At 37.4% G+C, this 23,205-nt stretch overlaps 1 protein-coding gene across 2 annotated transcripts in view; it reads right to left on the reverse strand.

Moving 5' to 3' along the window:
* Positions 1-23,205, reverse strand: part of LOC148955136 (uncharacterized) — a 431,876-nt gene that overhangs the window by 216,721 nt on the left and 191,950 nt on the right. For both annotated transcript variants that reach the window (XM_089100529.1, XM_089100520.1), the window contains 2 exons: positions 10,182-10,296; positions 6,754-6,996 (listed from right to left, as the gene is read on the reverse strand). In XM_089100529.1, coding sequence (XP_088956655.1) covers positions 6,754-6,996; positions 10,182-10,296 — 358 coding nt within the window. The remainder of the gene's footprint in view (positions 1-6,753; positions 6,997-10,181; positions 10,297-23,205) is intronic.

The raw sequence follows: 23,205 nt of genomic DNA on the forward strand, positions 1-23,205 counted from the left end.
CAAAACATAACCATGAAACAACATCAACATAACATAACATAACAACATAACCAGCAACATAACATTACATAACAACATAACCAGCAACATAACATAACATCAATATAACATTAAACCCCTTAACCATCTACAAAACATAACCAGTAACATAACATAACATAACATCAAACCAACAAACATAACATAACCATGAAACAACATCAACATAACACTCATAACCAACAAACATAACAAAACTATAAAACTCTTATCTGGCAATGTTGTAAGCTTCTTCCTGTACCTTCTGGTAGATTCCTACTAAATGGGACTTTGTCTTTATTATTTTTATATACTTGTTTAGAAGGCAATCATTAATTCTTTTTTTTCCGGTGAAAACTCTCAACATCGCCTAGTTGTTGCAATAGCTGTTTTCAAGGATCACCGCTAATCAGAGGACCAGCTAGCAACCCTTTAAAAGCAGTTTTCCCCCATGGCTCCCTCACAACCTTAGCAGGCATCTAATATTATGAAAATGGCCCAATGGATTCAAGGTTACCACAAATACAATCTAGTAGAAATGCGGACATATTACAACTTGCTAAAATCAAGCTTGTTTGAAGATTTTGTCTACATAATTTCAGGTTCTGTCCTGAAAGGTACAATTTGAGCGTACTATTTTCTAACTACTATCTGGGTAAGGGTCCTAAATTATGCAAAACAGTCTGTCTTAAAACATAGCTCTTATAAATAAATTTTACTCAACATGTTGAGCAATGAATAAATTCTTGAAATCAGTATTCAACACTGATTTTGGTCTAAACAGCATAAAAGGAAAAGAATATGCTTATTCACTACAATAGTTTTAAACTAGTCAATACATTCAAGCATAAAGAAATGAAAAAACCTAAAATCATCAAACAGTTCGCGGTAACGAACTGTAAGTAAGGAGCAACCCGTACAATAGTAACCGAAACTCTAAAAAAAGGATTTTTGATACCGATAGATACAACAAAAGAATCAGATTTTTATTCTGATTTCAAATATATAAGTTTCATCACTTTTAGTCTTACCCATCAAAAGTCACGTGCCTGAGAAAATTTTCTTTATTTTCGAAAAAAGGGGGAAACATCCCCTAAAATTCATAGAACCTTAATGGAAAACCCCGTAGATTCAGCGCATCAGAGAAGCCTACTGTAGAGGTTTCCAACTCCTATCTGAAAAAATGTAGAATTTTGTATTTTTTGCCAGAAGAAAGATCACGGATGCGTGTTTATTTGTTTGTTTGTTTGTTTGTTTTTAGGGGTATTCGTATTGACCCAGTGGTATTAGAATATCGCGGGAGGATTCATTCGAACGGAATTAAAAGTTCCAATGCCCTTTTTAAGTGACCAAAAAATGGAAGGCAACTAGACCCCCTCCCACGCTCATTTTCCCCCAAAGTCACCAGATACAAATTTTGAGATAGCCATTTTGTTCAGCATAGTCGAAGAATATAATAAGTCTTTGAGGATGACTTAATCCCCCAGAGTCCCAGGGGGAAGGGCTGCAAGTTATGAACTTTGCCTAATGTTTACATATAGTATTGGTTATTGGAAAGTATACAGATGTTTTCAGGGGGTATTTTCGGGGTATGGGGGGGGGGGTCGGAGACTACGTGGGAGGATCTTTCCATGGAGTAAGTTCTCATGGGGGAAGGGACATTGCTATGAAGAGGGCACCAGATTTCCCAGCTTTATTTAAAAAAACGATCAGAAAGTTTTCAACTGAAAAACTTTTCAATTGAAAACTTTTCAACATCAAAACTTAAGACGAACAGGAAATACTACATATATGATGGGGTTCACCCCCTAGTCAATTCCCCGCTCTTTACGCTAAAGTTTTTTTAGTACTTTCATATTAGCTATTTATTCAAATTAACGGCCTTTGTGATTATGGGGTCGTTCTTAAAGAATTGGAAAAAAAACTTGAACTTTAGCGCAAAGAGCGAGACATTGACTAGGGGGGTGAACCCCCCTAAAAAAAGTAAAATTGATATGCAAGTTTCGTTTCAATTATTCATATACGGTGACCCAAAATCAAAACCTGTATTACTTTAAAAACGTTCAGAAATTTAATTAAAAAAATAAGTTTTGTTTACTGAAAGTAAGGAGCGACATTAAAACTTAAAACAAACAGATATTATTCCGTATATGAAAGGGGCTGCTCCCCCCCCCCCTCAACACCTCCCTCTTTACGCTAAAGTTTGACTCTTTCTCACAACTATTTTTTAAAACAATAGAAGACTTTAGCGTAAAGAGCGAGGCGTTGAGGGGGGACAGCCCCTTTCATATACGGAATAATTTCTGTTCGTTTTAAGTTTTAATGTCGCTCCTTACTTTCAGTTAAAAAAAAACTTGTTTTTTTATTTAATTGTATAAAATTACGATTCAGAATATTGATCAATATAATACGGCATCTTTCCCTAGATGATTAGAGAATGCTTATTAACTATAAAATCTTTAAGCTAAAATAGGCATGTCTAAAATTAAGAATAAAAAAATAAAGAAGAATCAAAGACAGCAACAACAATAAATCGAAATCACGTAGTGCCAGGACCGTATAAATGATTTTTCTTTGGGGGGGGGTGTTTTAAAAGAGAATTTTCTCCGGGGGGGGGGTTGCAAAAAAAAACTTCAAAAACGCATCACAAATTTGTTTATGTTCATTTTTGTTATGTTTTAACGAGTCGGACAAATATTTCAGGGGGGTTCCAACCCCCTAACCACCCGGGATACAGCCTTCCGTAGTGCTGCTTCAAGGCCAACACATTCAGATAAAAAAAAAAATGTCAAGTAACAAAATTGCTAGTTAAAACGACGAATAAAATGCTGCCGAAAGAAATTGGGACGCGCTTCCGTTGTCAATGTGAAATTAATGCGCTTGAAGTAAAGGTCTATTGCCATTATTTTCAGTTATTACAACATTAGTTTTTAAGATGTCTAAGTTGCCATTAGTAATGAAAGTCGAACTGTAGGTATTTTAGTCCAAACTCCGTAGTAGAATTATGTCGTCTCATTTTCAAGGAAGTTTAATGAACCTGATTTTTAACGTTTTCATAAGTAATGAAGGACGATTGAAAATAATTTTTAGCTCCTTTTTGAATTTTCTTAATTTTAGTTGTCTTATCTTTACTGAGCCATGGATACCAAATAGGAAAAGTGTTTTCAAGTGAGGGTCGAACGCAAGAGAAGTAAATAGTTCTTAAACTTGTCATTTGAACAGTGAGTTCTTTTAGTTGAGAAAAAAATTTTATCCAAAAGCTGCCAAATTTAATAATTACATATACAGGAGTTTTAAAGTTAAGGTCATCATTCAACCTTTTGCATTGGTTGCAAATCACTTGTATTAGTTTAAGAAGAGAAAATGTCCTACCTTCTGTGCTATTATTTGAAAAAAACTACGTTTACTAAAGAGTTAAAGAGGCTGAGTCACAAGTTCGAACCTTAAAACGTACAGGGATTAGGAGGTACAGTTGGGGGGCTGCCGCCCCCCCCCCAAACCCCCGCTTCCGTATATGAAAGGGGATGTGCCCTCCTCAACGCCTCGCTCTTTACGCTAAAGTTTTTATTGTTTAAAAAAAAGAGTTGTGAGAAAGTCAAACTTTAGCGTAAAGAGCGAGGCGTTGAGGAGGGCACAGCCCCTTTCATATACGGAAGCGGGGGTTTGAGGGGCGGTAGCCACCCAACTGCACCTCCTAATCCCTGCACGTTTTAAGGTTCGAACTTGTGACTCAGCATCTTTAACTCATTAGAAAACATAGTTTTTTTCAAATAATATATGCACGTTTCTGTACAGTTTATTACTTATTATTGCTTGACTAATTGTTACCTGATCGTGTTAGGAGTTAAAGTTGGGGGCTGCCGCCCCCCAAACCCCCCGCTTTTCATGATTCTTGTGTTAAGGCTTTTAATTCCTAAATACTCAAATCAAATACACAGTAAGATTTTCTTTTTTCAACTTTTCTTCGAGCATGCGTGTATACGGCATGTTATCAAAGCAGTGGAGACTTACCTATAAACGAAAAAAAATGAGCAACAATCCTAAAATGCTTTATTTTTATAATATTAAAACCTTCTTTAATTTTCATCAGACGAGACGTAAGGTTTTATCGACTTACGTAATTAAAATCTCTTGACATTCATCAGTGAATGACGTAGTTCCGAGACGAATGCCGATGCAAGCTCTTGGCGGCATTCGTCTAACATGGGCTCTTATGGGAAAAAACGAGGTTTTTCGTAAATGTAAATTCGGGGGATAATTTTTTCGGTCTGAAAATATCAAAAGGCCCTAACAGGTCGAATTCCGCTTCGAATCAGTCCTCATTCACCCGGATCCGTTGCCAACTGTGGCCTGTAGGCGTGGCTAACAAAAAAAAAATTCTGATGAACATTAAGTGGCTACATTTGGTTTTTGGAAAGTGATCGGATTGAGCTGAAATTTTGAGGATAAGCTCCCAGGCCTAGGAAAGCGTATCCTCTAAATTTCAGCCCGATCGGACAACGTTAAAGGGGGGCTGTGGTGGGAGGGTCGAAACTTCCGGCTTACTTTCCCCCATGAAGATAAAGTCGGAGGGGGGGGGTGAAATTTTGTATGTTTCTTAGTTTGAGCTTAGGCTCCAAAATGCAATCACCGCCGTCTCTCTGCGACCGCTAGGACCGGAAATCGCTTAACATTGTGGTGCGTCGCCTCTTTAAAGAGGCACAAGTGTGCCTTCTTGATTCGTAGTAAGTTTCACTTTATCAAGACCATATCTTAAAGTTAGGTATCATAGGCTTTACTACTGAGGCAATTGGTATTAAGATGAAACTTCCAGGTAATGTTTGGAGATGTTGGCCTAAATCAAACACATATGTTCACGTAGGCTGTAAAAGGGCATATCGGCAATATCCCAGGAATGGCCTAGAGCGTTAAGTTGAAACTTTTAGGGCATGTTAAGGAGGATGTTGAACTAACCAAGATATTTTCTTCATACTACTTCTACAACTAGCACTTCATACTACTACTACTACTACCACTACTACTACTGCAATTACTACTACTAAAGCTAGTTGTCTAGGGCATGTTAAGGAGGATGTTGAACTAACCAAGATATTTTCTTCATACTACTTCTACAACTAGCACTTCATACTACTACTACTACTACCACTACTACTACTGCAATTACTACTACTAAAGCTAAGGGTATGTATGTATGTAAGTATATTTTATTGCCCATAAATAGCAAAAACAACAATGTAGAGTACAAGGACAAAGAAATGAAACGAAAAGAAAGCAAAAAAAAACAACACAAAAATTACATCAAATACTATAAGCAAAAAAAATTACCCGCTTCAAAAAGGAAAAAATTCAAAAAAAGGTCATATTCAGAAATGAAATTCAAAGTTCTCACAAATAAAGCTTCAGTAAGACCATTAATTTGAGACGGTATATCAATACGGTCACATACAAAATTCATTAAATTGAATTTTATCCATAAAAACGATGAGCCTTAGAATATTTGCCTGACTTTCAAAAAATGGGGAAGCACCCCCAAAAATAAAGCGATCTTACTGAAAATTACACCACTAGATTCAGCATAGCAGAGATTACCCTACCGTAGGGGTTTCAAGATCTTTTTTTTTTAAGTGTGGAATTTTGTATTTTTTGTCAGAAGACAGATCATAAGAGCGTGTTTATTTGCTTATTTTGTTTTTTCTCACGGATATCGTGTCAAGCCAATAGTTCTAGAAGATCGGGGGAGGACGCAATAGAACAGAGATCAGAAGTTCTTGTACCCTTTTAAGTGACCAGATAGATTGGAGGGCAACTAGCCCTCTCCCACGCTCCATTTTCCCCCAAAGACATCTGATAAAAATTATGATTTGATTAAGTATAGTTAGGAGGTCCAATAGCTACACCTTTGTAGATGACATGAAACCCCCCAGAGTCCCCGGGGAAAGACCAGTAAGCGGCGCAGTTTGTTCATTGTTAACATGTATATTTGTTGTTGGGAAACATACTGATTTTCATTTATGTTTTGGGGGGTAGGGGGTATTTTCTGATGGGGGTATTTTCCGACGAGAGAATTTCCTGTGTGGAGGAAAGTTTCTAGGGAATTATACAGGGGGAGAGAAGGGGATATCCTGGCATGATTTGAAAAACGTTCATAAATTAAATAAAAAACAAGTTTTTTCAACATAAAGTAAGCTACAACATTAAAACTTATAACAAACAAGGTTTATTCCATTTATGAGGGGCTGCCTCTTCCTTAACCCTCCTTCTAACTTTAAGGTTCTACACTTTGTCACAATTTTCTAAGAAAGGCTACTCAAACACACGGGCTGTTGTATTTGAATGAGAAGTATTTTTGAATTTGAATGAGAAGTATTTTTTAAATATTTTTAAAGTAATGAAAAGAGCGAGGTTCGAAAATTACCGGATTTGAGCCAAATATGCAACGAAAAAAACTTTGCCTTTAAAATGCTTTTCTTTGTTTTCTAGATATATGCACGGGGTAATAATGCCTTTTAGATCGTTTGAGCGGAAATGGGTACGAAAACTAAATTATCTATTATTGGCAATAAATACTTGGACCAAATTTATTAAAAACAGTGAAGTAGAAGGGCTCCTAAATAAATATACAAAGGTAATACAAATTTCAAGACAGTACATTTGAAGGCATACATGTGAAGAGGTTCAATCATATACAGCATATAAAGTAATGAAAAATGTAGTTTCATACAAAAAGAAATATACCCAAGAAGCGATCTTCTTCAAGAATCCATCTGCCCTTAGAACCAGTTTATTATCTTTCCCGTCTTCTGCATCCCATTCAGCCCATCGTAAAACAGCAGGCAAAACTAGTTCATCGGGATGGAACGGACGAACCAAATTATCTTTTAGTATCGATTCAACCAGCATACAAGAACCATTATATTCGAACTTGTTTCTAGCCTGAATCGCTTTAACAAGGTCCGAAGCAGTGGTAGTAGGAGTTATCTGCAAGAATAAGTCGCATTTAATATTATGTATTTTACATATATTAAGTAAAATTTTTGAAAAAAAAAAACTGATTGCCTAAATTTACCAAAGATGTCAGACAGCCATGGAAAAAACAAAGTATATAACAAAAGAATGATCAGCCGGGATTAGATACTGGCTGAAGTCAAACGATTTTAATCCGGTTGAAGTCAAGCGGATTTTAAGCCTAGTTATCTTCAAGAATAAGTCGAATTTAATATTATGTAGTTTACATATATTAAGGGATATTTTTGAAAAAAAAATTATTGCTCAAATTTACCAGAGATATCAGACGGCCAAGGAAAAAACAAAGCATATAACAAAAAAATGTTCAACCGGGATTTGACACTGGCTGAAGTCAAGCCGATTTTAAGCCGGAGGAAACGACTACGGAGTGTAAAATCCGACTGCTGGTAGAATATATAAAGTTGGGGTGGGTAAAGTTGCCCCTATTCTCCCTATTTTTTGTGTTGAAGAAGAGGCCTTTGTGCCCTAGGCTTCGGCTCAGTTTGGTAAGTCCTTCTACTTTAAAAATAAGGGAAACTTTATACACTCCCATTTTTTCACTTATTCAAAAACATCTATAACGATAAGCATCATACTGGAGGTTTTTCTTAGAAAGTGTTTGTGCAATACATCATTGTGCATAAATAAATAACTATTTAAAAGAATAGCCAACATAACTGAAGAGTCACGCTTAATATACAATGATGGAACGATATGGGCTTTTTAAATGCCCCGAGACTTATCCACATTTGGAGTTGCAAATGCGAATAGTAGTTAATACCTAAATATTGAAAAACCGCGAAACCAGATGTACGTGATTGTTTTTCGACTAAGTTGGTCTATTACTGAACAAATACGCGATTGTATTTTGCCTAAGTTGGTCTATATCTTCTTCATTTTCAAGTCTTTACAATATAATTATAAACTATTATGTTTATTTGTTGTAGTTATTGTTTTTTTTTCAAATTATAACATTTATTTTGTAATTGTTCTCAATCATGATTCGGTGTTTTTTTTAGTCTCTCTGCAAACAAAAAAGAAATCATTTATCTTAAAATCTATATTTTAAAGTCAATCTTGTAAAAATTTAAGAGCACAGATACCCCGACATATATAAAAATCCTTTATTTTTCTCCACAAACAGGAACTAATTTCTTATTTCAGGATTATAAAATATATTTAAGAATTTAGAGAAATCCTTACATTGTGCATAAATAAATAACTATTTAAAAGAATAGCCAACATAACTGAACAGCCACGCTTAATATACAATGATGGAACGATATGACTTACTTGAATTTGACTTAGGGCTCCTGCCGCATTGGGGGCGGCGTAGAGAGCGTCACAACTCTGCTCCTCCAGGCTGACCGGTTTGGTGCTAAGATTGGGGCCTCGTCGACAGCAATGTTGGCCATCTCCAGGAATTTATTGAGATTATCCTTCCACCTGGTCCAGGGTATGCCTCTCGATCGGGACCAGCCATGAGCTTTTGGGTCAAAATCCTAAATTATTCTGGCTGGGGTTGTCGTTGGCATACGTAGGATGTGCCCAAACCCCCTGATAGTGCACTGTGCTATCTGGATGGAGAACAGCCCTTGGGGGGGGGAGCGTAAGTAACCTTGCGTTGCTCACAAAATCGTCCCACCGAAATCCTTAAATCCGACCGAGCTGTTTCGTCTGGCCGACGTCTATCATATTGAGGGTTGTCAACTTTAGGGGTCGTATTTCTGCTGCATAGAAAAGGATCGAGCTTACGGATGTGTTATAAATTCACATCTTCGTGCACCTAGATATGTCGGCGTTCTCCAGAGAGCGCCGAGCCTTCCGGTGATAGACGAGGCTTTTGACATTCGACCTCGTACCTCCTCATCTATGGAGCTATCACTGGACAGCACGGAGCCAAGATAAGTCAAGTTTCTTGCTACCTCAACAGGAGCTCCGTAGACATGTTCTCGGGGGGCGGAACAGGGCCTGGGGGCTGAATTGGCATTATTTTAGTTTTTAGCCAGTTGATTTTCAGCCCCACTTTTGCTGCCTCCTCCTGTAGGACTTCCAGCGCGTCAGTTAATTGGTCAGTTGAGTCGGCAACGAGAGCAAGATCATTTGCGAGGTTGGCATCCGTAAGAACCCGATCTCCAAACTGCAGACCAAAGAATAGGCGATTTGTAGTTTGTGTCATAACATAGTCTATAAGGCAGTTGAAAAGTTCCTTGGCGGTGGCACACCCCTGGTGGACACCGGTTTTGATACCGAATGTCGTGCTCCGTTTGCTCTTGACTTGAATGCAGCTCTTCGTCTCTTTGTAGAGCTTCTCAAACAGCTTGCAGTATTTGTCAGGCATCCCAGTAGAGCAAATAGCTTTCCAGGCACTAAAAGAAGCGTTATTCCTCTGTAGTTAGAATATATTCTTTTGCTTCCCCTTTTCTTCCAGAGGGGCAGGATTATGCCCGCTCACCAGTCCTTCGGAATACATTCAGTGTAGAACACAACAGAGAACAGAATCTAGAGCCAAAGTAGCATAGCCAGACCGGCATACTTCAAGAGCTCAGCGGATATCCTGCATATGCCTGCCGCTTTGTTGCTCTTCAAGCGTTTTGCTGCTGAGTGGATTTCTTCAGGCGCGAAAGGAGTTTCTGAGTCATTTGTCAACAGTTCCTGAGTGTTGGCGGCTAGGATGGTGAGTTCCTGGTCTGTCTGCGCTACAGCTTTGGCATTCTTTTTTAGATCCTCCGAGTATTATCCACATTTGGAGTTGCAAATCCGATAGTAGTTAATACCTAAGCATTGAAAAAACACGGAACCAGATGTACGCGATTGTGCTTCGATTTAGTTGGTCTATTAATGAACAAATACGCGATTGTATTTTGACTAAGTTGGTCGATTAATGTAGGTCTTCTTCATGTTCAAGTCTGTACAATACAGTTATAAGCTACTATGTTTATTTGTTGTAGTTATTTTGTTTTTATCGTTTCAAATTATAACATTTATATTGTAATTGTTCTCAATCAAGATTCAGTTTTTTTTTTTAATGTCTCTGCAAACAAAGAAGAAATCATTCATCTTAAAATTTTTATTTTAAAGTCAATTTCTGGACTTGTGTCTCTTGGGAGCTGAACCCTCCAAATACAGAGACAGAGGATTAAAATACAAATACTCACAGGTACAACCATAGGCTCTGAAGACTCTCTAGGAAATGTGCTAGTTAAGGAGCACTTCTCAAGATGGTCTCCACCTAGCTCGATGTGAATCCAGACACGGAGATCACCAGCTTTCCTATTGGGAAAAACATAATAAGTGTTGTAAATAAGTATAATAAGGTAGAATAGAAACATTCAACGATTACTTTTCTTTCGAGCAACTGATAAAGTTAGTCCACTAAGGCTGACAAGGAATCATACTTGAAAAGTTACTTTCAAGAAGTCGAAAGTCAAAACACGGCATGATTCTTCAGAATGGTCTCTTACTTGTTTGCTTGAATTCCGTAAAAATGAGTATGTACACAATGCAAAAATTTCCACCATATCTGCTACTATAAAGCTGCTTGCTACGCGGAGGGAGGTATGTCTATCATTTAAGTATATACGTGATTAAAAACACTTGGAGACGGACTTATTCACTTTTTACTTCCACATCTTCAATTATACCACAAGACTGGGGGAGGGAGCTATGACCCGTAGTCTCACCAGTTGCAAGAAAGTCTGGAAACATAGTTTAAGTATAGTATATAGAAGTCATGAATTGAACGAGGGTGAAAGAGGATAATATTTTTATTTGCTGGAGAATGCTAAACCTGAGGTGGATTCTCCCCAAACTACGTCCAGTACAAATTTTGTCACTGACTGCTGATAGCGCACTTTTTGAAATATTGAACCCTCTGGTACCAGACAGCCTAATGCACACTGACTGACTTATATCCCATCCGGCCTTTGTGGCTGTATTGGGGCTTCTTCTCTTCTCACTAGTCGTTGAATATGGCGACGGTATTTGGTTCTATCTGGTGCGAGACGCAGGGGTTGGGGGAGGTCCTGGCCATTGAAGTTGTCGTACCATCTCTTACGAGGTCGGCCACGAGGTCGTGTGCCATTTACCCATCCTTCAAACATGATTCTGGGGATTTGATTTCATGACATTCGTTGGATATGACAAGGCCAGTGGAGTTGCTTACTTCTAATTCGTTCCATAATAGTGTATGAGCAGTGGAGTAGTTAACGGAGGTCTTCACTGGATACTCGGTCGATGTAGGTGATCCCTGCTATACGACGGAGACATTGTATTTCCAATGCGGAGATTCAGCTTTTCGTCATCAGCTTTAACTGACCATGTTTCACTTGCATACATAGCAGTGGGGATTATGAGAGAGTTAAAGAGTCGGACATTCAATCCAAATTGATGATAGGCTCTTGAAGCTGCTGGTTGCAAGCCCCAGTCTACACCTAATCAATTTTGAGCAATCGTTGTTAGAGGTTAAAAGACTGCCAATGTAAACAAAAGATTCTGCATTTTCAATTGGCTCTCCTTTTATGGTCAGCTGTATGGCTCTGGGTGCAGTGTCTCTGGATACCCGCATGACTTTCATTTTTGTTGTGTTGACAACCATCCCAAAGGCTTCGGTTGCTGACACTATCTCGTTTGTGTCTGTTTGGAGGAGATGTTCATGGCTGTTAATTTTCACGATGTGGTCTGTGTACGCTAATTTGTCGACAAAGTTCCCTCCAATGGATGCACTGTCTTTGTTTTTAGCAATTGACAAAGCTGCGATTGGAAATAGATTAACTAGATGAAGGGATATGAGGTAACCCTGAAGAACATTGGCTGGCGTTTGAATCTCTTCTGTCACTCCCTCAGGCATCTAAGCCTGGCTAGAGAAGCTCAAATACATATCTTTGATCAGCGTTACCGTGTTTTTGGGGACTCCATAATGCAGAAGTATGTGCCAAAGCCCGTTGCACCATATTAAATCGAAGGCCTGTTTAAAGTCAATAAAAAGTAAGAGCAGTTCTTTCGCGATTTCTATTTTTTTTTCTTCATCAGCTGCCGGGTGGAAAATACATGATCAAGGAGGCACACTTGTGCCTCTTTAAAGAGGCGACCAACCACAATGTTAAGCGATTTCCGGTCCTAGCGATCGCAGAGAGACGACGGTGATCATATTTTATAGCCTAAGCTCAAACTAAGAAACATGCAAAATTTCACGCCCTCCGACTTTATCTTAATGGGGGAAAGTGGGCCGGAACTTTCGACCCTCCCACCACAGCCCCCCTTTAACGTTGTCTGAAATTGAGTGGATAAGCTTTCCTAGGGCCTGGGAGCTTATCCTCAAAATTTCAGCTCAATCCGATCACTCCTACCCTGTTTTCCAAAAACCAAATATAGCCACTTAATGTTCAGCAAATTATTTTTTTTATCAGCCACGCCTACAGGCCGCAGGTGGCAATGGATCCGGGTGAATGAGGACTCATTCGAACCGGAATTCGATCTGTTTGGGCCTTTTGATATTTTCAGACCGAAAAAATTATCCCCCGAATTTACATTTACGAAAAACCTCGTTTTCCTATAGGAGCCTATGCTAATTTTTGAAATTCCTAAAAGCATAGTATTTCATTATTAAATTAGATCAAAACAGTCCTCTTAACCTGACAAAACCGACTGCAAGCGTCTACCAGTTCGTCTGTGCCCCACTTAAGTAGCTCTGACTGCATGCCATCTGGGCCAGGAGCTTTATTTGTTTCAGGGATTGTATAGCTGCAACTACCTCTTCTCGTAATTGTGGTGGACTTAGATCTATTGGGTACTCCGGTAGTTGAAAAGACAGTAAGGTAGAGGGGTCAGGGGTTATTGTGGGGTTCAGTTTCTGTCAAAGGTATTCCTTCCAGCGTTCCCGCCTCTCCTCAGAATCTGTGATAAGTTGTCCATGTTTATCTAACAGGCTTGTTGCTGTCGCAGGTTTTTTCTTCGACAGCTCCCGTACTTTTTTGTACCTGTAGTGGCTGTTATTTTCTTTTAAGGCGTCTTCGCATTCATGGCGCTTGTCGTTGACGAATTCGCTCAGAGCCTGCCGTGTTTTTTTCTCTGCTAGACGTTTTAACCTCTTGTTTTCATCCTGGCTTTGTCGGTCTTGTTTGTTGGCGAGAATACGTTTTCCAGCAGAGATATTGATGATTTCGGGTGTGATCCGTGGTTTGTCAGAGCGGGACTGTACTCATAAGATTTCATTAGCCGTTTCTCTGATGATTGAGGCGCTTTCATCAACCCGACGGTCGACTTCCTCAGTGGTTGGGACTCCCAAGAGTTGGATGCTTGACAGCTTATTCTAAGGAGCAGTTTTATATTTGTTTCTTGTTTTGATGTTTTTTAGGAGATTGACGCGGTATTTTGGGTAGCTTTTCTTGGGTGGTTGGGATTTTCGGAGGCACATACGGAGTTCTGACACGACTAGAATATGTTCTGAGTCAAAATCACCACTGGCCAAAGATACTGTATTTAGCACTGACGACTTCCAACACTTGCGGACCAGTATGAGATCAATCATATTTGAGGTTAAAGGTTTTAAATTTATACACTTCAAAATACAAGATAGGGACAAGACCCTATCGGTACTTGCTGAGCTAACTTTTGACAAAACTACTACTACTACTACTAACAACTCATCGCAGCACCAAGCCGCCTGAGGTCAACACAGCTGCGCACGCTCCTCCTCCATCCCAATCTATTCAAATCCTTCCTTTTTACACCCACCCACGAAGTTCCCATTTCCTTTAAATCTTTCTTTATGACGTCCTCCCACCCCAGACGAGGACGACCTTCTTTCCGTTTAGCCCTAGATGGTTGGCCTAAAAAAACAATCTTCGGCAATCTGTCATCCTTCATCCGCACAACGTGCCCTACCCATCTCAACCTTTCTTACACCATAGACTTGGGAAGTAGGATTGAACCACATATTTCATGTAGGCTGCTATTTTACATACAGTTAGTCAGCCAGGTACCAAGAATAAACTTTCGCCAATCTCTCTTGGAACCATCGAGCATATCTTCATCCATTCCTCAGAGAGTCCATCAGAGCCGTATTTGACTACTTTCATCACTGTAGCTTCACTGTCGATGATTTCGGGTGTGGTCCATGGTTTATCAGAGCGGGACTGTACTCCTAAGATTGCATTAGCCGTTTCTCTGATGATTTAGGTGCTTTCATCAACCAGACGGTCGACTTCCTCAGTAGTTGGGACCCCCGTGAGCTGGGTGCTTGGCAGCTTATTCTAGAGAGCAGTTTTATATTTGTTTCTTGTTTCGATGTTTTTTAGGAGATCGACACGGTATTTTGGGTAGCTTTTCTTGGGTGGTTGGGGTTTTCGGAGGTACATATGGATTTCTGACATGACTAGAATATGTTCTGAGTCAAAATCACCACTGGCCAAAGATACTGTATTTAGCAATGACGACTTCCAACACTTGCGGACCAGTATGAGATCAATCATATTTGAGGTTAAAGGTTTTAAATTTATACACTTCAAAATACAAGATAGGGACAAGACCCTATCGGTACTTGCTGAGCTAACTTTTGACAAAACTACTACTACTACTACTACTACTAACAACTCACCGCAGCACCAAGCCGCCTAAGATCAACAAAGCTGCGCACGCTCATCCTCCATCCCAATCCATTTAAATCCTTCCTTTTTATACCCGCCCACGAGGTTCCCATTTCCTTTAAATCTTTCTTTATGACGTCCTCCCACCCCAGACGAGGACAACCTTCTTTCCGTTTAGCCCTAGATGGTTGGCCGAAAAAAACAATCTTCGGCAATCTGTCATCCTTCATCCGCACAACGTGCCCTACCCACCTCAAACATTCTTTCATTATAGCCCTACAGAGCGGTAATGAACCACATTTTTCGTACAGCCTATTGTTTGAAATACGGTTAGTCAGCCGGGTACCCAGAACAATCCTTCAGCAATTTCTCTGGAAAACATCTAGGAAATCTTCATCCGCTTTTCGGAGCGCCCATGCTTTAGAGCCATATTTGACCACTGTCATCACTGTAGCTTCTAATATTCTAATCTTGGTTTGCAGACTGATCTTCCTATTCTTCCAGACTTTTTTTAACTGTGAAAAAACACCCTGAGCCTTGGCTATTCTATATTTAACATCTTCACTGCTCCCATCATCTTTACTAATGATACTACCAATGTAAGTGAAGCTGCCCACCTGATCAATCTTTTCACTACCCAACGTCACCTTTTCATCTTCACTTATTCCTAGCCTCAGTGACTTGGTCTTCTTAACATTAATTTTCGAACCAATTCTAGCACCCTGAAAGTGCAAAACCTCTAAAACTTCATTCATTTTGTTCACACTTTCATCTAGGATGCATTAATCATCAGCATAATCCAAGTCCAGGAGACTTTTTCCTCCCCATTTGATTCCGTGGTCTCCCATTGCCTTTCCTTTGCTCCTTAAAACAAAGTCCATCAAAACAATCGATACAAAGGGGGATAGAACACAACAATAGCGACGAAGACCACACTGCCTTTCCATAACAAACAACAAAAGCACGAAGGAAAACAGGGAAATCTTTTTGAAAGACAGTGGAGATAATTTGAATGAATATTTCGGCCCTATGTCCAAGGGCAGTTCTCAGCAAGACAAAAATATATGAGATAAAGAAGACTCACAACAACATGCGACCAATAAAACAAAAAATTAAAAAACTTTCAAAACAGTCCTAGCATCCTTACTTCAGCTAAGTTCAACCAGGACTGATAAAAAGTAAGGTAAAACAAGGCGATTCAATGAGAAGAAAGAAAAATAATTTAAAAACACGTTCTTATTGCTAATCCAGATTTTTTGGCAGCTAACCTCAAAGGTCTTTTTGTGACTGGTTCTCTGTTAATATCTATCGGTTTTTTAAAATAATTTGTAAGATCATTTTAATTAAATTTGTGTATAGAGCATTTAGTGTATATTCCCCCAAGTCCCTATTTAAGGAGATATTATTATTAATCTTAATTCTGATTTCAATTGATTCTCGGACTACCTGCTTTATGCCTAGGTCATTGCTAATAAGGGCAGATTCATCAAAAAGTATATTGTGGCTAGGATTTTCAAAAATATGGCTGCCTAATGCAGAATCAGATGAAACAACGTAAATACTAGAATTTAGAGCTCTGACTATATCATCTTTATGCTGTTGTATGCGCTTTTCTAAATTCTGGTCTGTTCTACCTACATAATATTTGCCACAATCGCATGGTATTTGATAGACCCCTCTTTGGCGAGTAACTGGGGTTTTATCTTAACCAGAATTTAGAAAATTTATGATTCTAAAATTATTTGTGAATACTACATACAGATTATTTTTTGTGCAAACTTTTTTGAGATTTGTAGGAATTTTTGGGATATAGGGGAGGTAAATTATGTTTAAGGGCTTGTCAGAAATATCACATGGTAAACTATCATTAATTTTACGGGAATGTCTCTTAAGTCTACAATTAATTACACTGTTAATAAATAAAATAGGATACCAATTTCCAAAAGGTATGTCCCTGATAAAGTTTAGTTCTGCTATGATGTGGGAATCAGGACAAATGTTTAGGGCACGATCGACTAGAGAAATTACGACAGATCTTTTAACTTGTGGGGGGTGGTTTGACTTAAAATGCAAATATCTATTATTTTGTGTTGGTTTTCTATAAATAGTAAAATTGAGTTTATCGAAACTACGAATAACTAACACATCTAGGAATGGGATTTTATTTGCGATTTCGATTTCTAAAGTAAACTGTAAATTTCTATCGTATATATTAAGGTGATCTAAAAAACCCTTAAGTTCACTTCCCCCATAGTTCCAGAGTGAAATTACATCATCCATGTAACGTCCCCAAAAGACATGTTTTAAAAAATACGAATCTAATGCCCAATTTTCAATATATTACGCATAAATATTCGCCAGTAACCCGGAGAAGGCGTGCCAATTGCTAAGCCACTAACTTACGGGCAAAGAGAATTAAATAATTAGAAATGCATTGAATACTTATTACAGAGTTTAACTATGGTCATTAAGACTTCATAGTCTATTCCTACTGCTGAAGCTTCTATTAATCTATTAAAGGATTAATTCTATTAATCCTTGGACATAGGGCCGAAATATTCATTCAAATTATCTCCACTGTCTTGCAAAAAGATTTCCCTATTGTTCTTCGTACTTTTGTTGTTTGTAATAGAACACAACCCTGCTTAACTCCTGATTTAATACAAAACCAACTGCTAACCTCATTTCCTACCTTAACCGCAGCAGTGTTATTCTCGTACATAGCACTAATCCCTTTAATGTATTTGTCTGGTATACCAAACAAGGATAAAACCTTTACTAAAGCTCTTCTATCAACAGAATCGAAAGCTTGCTCATAATCTATAAAACTGAGGACCAAAGGTGTTTGACAACTCAGGCACTTCTCAATTATTAGCCTAATTGTGAAAGTTTGGTCGACACATCCTCTACCTGTTCTAAAACTACAATGCTCTTCTCTTAAAACTTTGTCGATGGCATCTCTAAGTCTAAAAAGTATCATATTACTAAGCAATTTGCTACCTACAGAGACCAGACTAATGCCTCGACAATTACCACACTCACTCTCATCACCTTTCTTATACAGTTGATCAATTAAGGTTTTCCTAAAATCGTTAGGTACTTCCTCTTTTTCAAAATCACATTCATAATGTTATTTCTTACCTTCAGAGCCACTATATTTTATAAACTTATTTACCACACAATCAGCACCTGGAGCCTTATTAATTTTTTATTCTTTTAGTACTGTTGCTAATTCCTCCTCACAAAACAAATCTTCCTTCACATCCAAGGTATCACAAACTTTTTCATTTTCCTCTATATTTTTCCCTGCCACTCTATCTCGGTTAAGCAAATTCTCAAAACGTTCGGCCCATCTCTCTTTGGTTTTTTCCTTATCGCTAATTGCGACCCCATTCCTATCTTTAACTGGGCCAAGTCCGCATTGACTACTCCCTCTCAATTTGTTAACATGCCAGTACAATATTTTACTGTTATGCCGTCTAGCTGCATCTTCCAGATCTTTGACTTTTATCCATGGCCTCCACTTCACACCTCTTTAGTTCATATTTCAATGCTTTCTCTAATTTCTTTACATTTCTTTTGTTTTCATACGATCTTTCACACAGATAATTCTTGTACAAGTCCTTTCTCCTTTCTATTAAACATAAAGGTTTTTCAATGATATTCTTAGCTTCAGTTCTAGCTTTCTTCCCTAAGACACCTTCAGCAACTTCACAAATTATTTTTCTAAAATTATTCCAACCATCTTCCGCATTATCAAATTTTAAACTCTCAAATTTAGTATTCATCTGATCCTGGAAAGTTTCTCTCAAATTCTCATCCTGGAGTCTACCAACATCATAACTTCCCGGGAGGTAGTTACCCTTCCGATATTTTAGCTTTAAATTAACCCTTGACACTATTAGACGGTGATCTTTACTTTTAACTTCAAGAGTGGAACTTCTGCATGCCCCAAGATCCCGTATATATCCTGTCTGTCTTTGGTTCATAGTCGCAATATCAGTAAGAACTACTGTCTTATCGTTACATAACCGACATGCTGAATTGTGAGCCATTTTATGACCAAACTCTACGCCGGTTATAACTAGATTGTTATACTTACAAAATTATAAATGTCTGTCTCCATTACCATTTTCTTTTCCTACGTTCTATTTTCCTAGGCTAGGATATCATCTATCCCTATACAATCAATTTACTGTGCGAAAATCACCACGCCCCCAATCCCACAAATTCCTACCAGTATGTCTGATATAAAGCATAGTTCACAATGAAATTAAAGCAAAATGAGAGTCGGTTCGATTTCTGTTCGTTTTGAATTTAAGCTAAATATCAGTTTTATCTTCGATACATTCTAAGCTCGTTATTAGTTTCGTTTTTTGTTAAGTCTAAAATTTGTTTCTTTTAACTTTAATATCTATCTTTTAATATCTATTTTTTTAACTTTAATTGGGGTACAAGGGAACAACTTCCCAGTTGATATATCTTGTAATTTCTGTTCGTTTTGAGTTTGAGTTGAATCTCAGTTTTATTTTTGGTATATTTTAAGTTCATTATTGGTTTCATTTTTTACTCAGGTTAATATCCGTTTCGTTTAACTTTTAGCTCATTGTTCATTATAATTTCATTTAACGTGTTTTTCATTGCATATACCATTTCATTGTTTATTATACATTGTTCATTATAAAAAAAATGTGTTTTTATTTATTTAAAATTTGCTCTTTTTAATTCATTTCTGTAAAGATGAAAAATAAAAAGGAAAGAAGAAGAACTAAAAAAATGTCTTGGAGATAATGATTGAGTAATTCTATGATTTTATTCGAATGCCCTAATTGAATGAACAATTAATAATGACCTATCACCAAGGGCCCAAATTAAAAAAGAAAAGAAATCTGAATCTATGCAAGAAATGAATTTCTGAATGCATACTTGTTTTCGTTCCCTTGTAACCAAAGAATATACCCAAAATGTTTTGTATTTCTTGAAGTTTATATTGTGGGATGCTTTTACCCCAAGAAATATTTAAAAATTCCTTTTTACACTGTATTGTCGCAGTCGTCAAACAGCCTACAGATTAAGTTCTAAATTAATTTCTCATCAGCCCAAATAGCACTATATCGTCTTTGAATGCCCACTATAAGCAAATTGATGTGTGTCAAAACATTACAAATCTAATCCTCCTTTCAAAATAAAAGCAATACAAAATTACAGTTCACAGCTTTTTGCATGCAACTTGTAAAATAATCAAAATTGTCATTAAGATCAAGAAGAAATAACAGATTATTGGGTATTTTCAATTCCTTCTAATTTAAAACATAAGATAGTAGATAACATGGCTAATTACAATGAAATATTTTGAAACTTAACCTAGTTTAAATTAGAATTGAGATTCAAACTGGCTAGTGATTTTCATACCGCAAAAATTTTATTATGAAGTATCCCTAAACGCCAAGAGCAAAAATGGTAGTCCAATATTTACACCATATATCTTTCCCAAAAATTTAAAGTAAACAAGAAAATACTAGAAAACATAGGTTTATTGTGCAGCTGAATGTGCACTGGAAAAAATAGTATTCTTTTCCTAGTATTATAAATTCTTTCTTAGCAAAAACAATCCTTATTTCGAGCTTAATGTTCCTGTTTCTCATAATATCGAAAAAAACGTCCTAACCAAGATGATAAGGGCTTATAGGTTATGAGGCAAGGGTAAGGGCTAGATTATAAAATTATAAGGGCTATCGGGGGACGGTGACATCCCAACAAACATAGTTACTGGACTTTTCAACAATGCTGAACAAAATAGCTATCTCAAAATTTTTATTATCATATGTCTGGTGAATTAATCGGTGTGGGAGGGGGACTGGTTGCCCTTCAATTACTTTTGACTCTTAAAAAGGGCACTAGAACTTTCAATTATCAATTTCAAATTTCAAAGATATTGCTGATACGAATTGAATTCGTTTTCACGAATTGGATTCGTTTCCAGACATTTATAAATCGTCATCACCTACTTATCTAGCATTAAACCCAGCGAGCGTTATTGCAGAAGATTCACTGGCACCTAGTCTAATCCTGTAAAAATAGCTTTTACCCAGGATGAATTAAATCACACACAAGCGAATCTTACAGCTGAGATTTTCCGTTAAGTTAAGGCTGAACTATCAGACCCTGATACAGCAAATGAAGCAATTGATACTATAGTAAAAAAAATTCAGGATGCTATTTCCATTCATTACAGCCCAAAATTCCAAGAAATAGAAAAATCACCCAAAGGACTATTTGCAATAGTTAAAAGCTTGAAAAGTAGGATTTTGTCATTGGAATCGGAAGTGGATGATTTTGAGCAAGAAAAGGTGTTGGATTGCTTAGTGATGAATGGAGTAAAGCAGAGGCCTGGAAATGATCTAAAGAAAGAAGTATCGGTTATCATTAAAGACAAGATGCTGGTCCCTGGTTTTCAAGTCAATAATTTTTTAAATGTTTATCGATTTAGTTTGAATGACTCTAACGATCAATCTCAAGTGTCTACAGTGCTAATACGCTTCAAAAATGCTGAGAAAGCTCGAATTATTTTCAAAGCAAAGACTAAACTAGCAAACAGTGGAATATTTTTGGCAGAATCGCTAACAAAAAATGCGTCGTGAAGTTTCAAGAGATTGCTTCAGTAAATTTAATGTGTGGACTGACCGCGGGCAAATTTTGGCCAAACCTCTTGGTCAATCAATGATACGAAAGATTCGATCAATCGCAGATTGTGCTTAGATATGGTGTTTTTTTGTTGTTTTTTCTTCGTTTTTTTTGTTTGTTTGTTTTTTTTTGTATGAAGTCAATGTTTTTGGAGCCAGCGACGGAAAAGAAATTACTAAAATTGCTACCGGATTGAAAAATTATTCGTCGTCTGGCCCTGATAATATTCCTACTAAAGTAGTTAAGTTAATACTTCCTTCCATTGTTTCTCCCTTAACGAAACTTATTAACATATCCTCTCAGCGTTGTATTTCCCGAGTAGTCTCAAGCGTGCTCGAGTCGTCATATTATATAAGGAGGGGGGAGACACAAAATGATCCAGCCAACTATCGGTCAATTTCTTTGTTATGTGTTTTTAGAAAAATATTTGAGAAGGCGATGCTTTCTCGTCTTAATAATTTTCTTACTTCTAAAGATTTTTTTCACCATTTTCAATTTGGTTTTGGAGCAAATCATTCAACTGAGCATGCTTGTGCAATTTTACTGAATTATCTTCACTCTGCCCTAGATTCCCTTTTGGTTCCTGCTGCTTTGTTTCCGGATGTCCTTAAAGCCTTTGATTCTTTAAACCCGCAATGTCCTTCTATTTAAACTTTCTCATTTTGGCGTAAGAGGTAGTGCGTTTTATTGGTTCAAGTCTTTCATGTTTGGTAGAATAATTTCTGTTGATCTGCTTTTTCGGTTACCATCAAGTGTTGACCAGGGGGTCCCTCAAGGGTCAGTTTTTAGGCCGGTACTGTTTTTAATTTATGTAAATGACCTAATTTTTGCAGTTAGAAATAAAAACCCTCTTTTTTACTGTCACCTGTGTCGTCCATCATTCTCCCGTACCCATAAGCATAGTGTGCATACCTCGGATTTTCTTGTTACTTTTGCCGATGATACTACCCTTATTACTTCTGGGAGAACAGAGGATGAGGTTCGTACAAAGTTAGTGGACCTCTTTGAGAGAGTTTCAATATGGTCTGATGCTAACTCTCTTGCCTTAAATGTTTCTAAAAGTAGTTTTTTAGTTTTTTGTCGTATATCTTAGGCTTGTCCTCAATTATCTGAAATTCCTACATCCAAAGGCTTTATTAATAGACCAAAGAATGGTCATGTCCGTTTCCTAGGTATCCTCCTAGAGGAAAATTTATCTTTTAAACACCATATTGATTTTATTAAATTGAAGGTATGCAGAAACCTCGGTATTCTAAGAAAACTCAAACATGTTTTTCCAGGACCAATTCTAAGAATCATATTTTATAGCTTAATTCATTCTTATGTTTCCTATTGTCCAGTCATATTGATGTCTACTTTGCCTTCTTTTCTCAAACCGCTTTCGAATACTTACGATAAAGCTATAAATCTTATCCAGGACGTAAATCGTTCGGCAACTGTTTTTTTTTTTCTGTTTTTATCTCAGTAAGTAATCATCTATTGTTCTCTGAGTTTGTAATCCGTATATACTCCCCTAATTACAGGCCAAGGAGCCTTTGGGGGGACTAGCACAGTGTATTAATGTATGTGTATTGATAATGAATAAAATCTTATCTTATCACAATATGTATGCATATACTATTTTCTGATTTAGTTCAACTTTCCCCTCAACATTTCCTCAAATTTTCACTTCAATATCCTTAGCCTTTGTAATAATCGCTACAGAAGCGGTAGTTGTGGTGGTAGTAGTAGTAGTGGTAGTGGTGTGCAAATATTGCCTTTTGGTTACTTGATCTTCCTTTTTAGCATTTCTTGAAAGTGAATATCTTAATCTATACCAGAAATACGCCCTTTCGTCAATCTGCATGCACATAGTGTCTTTTGATTTAATTGAAATTTCTCCTCTATATTCTCTCAAAGTTTCACCTTCATG

This window comes from Artemia sp. Qi Xiang Cuo, chromosome 2, assembly GCF_049724085.1.
Source record: "Artemia sp. Qi Xiang Cuo chromosome 2, ASM4972408v1, whole genome shotgun sequence".
Classification (NCBI taxonomy): Eukaryota; Metazoa; Arthropoda; class Branchiopoda; order Anostraca; family Artemiidae; genus Artemia; species Artemia sp. Qi Xiang Cuo.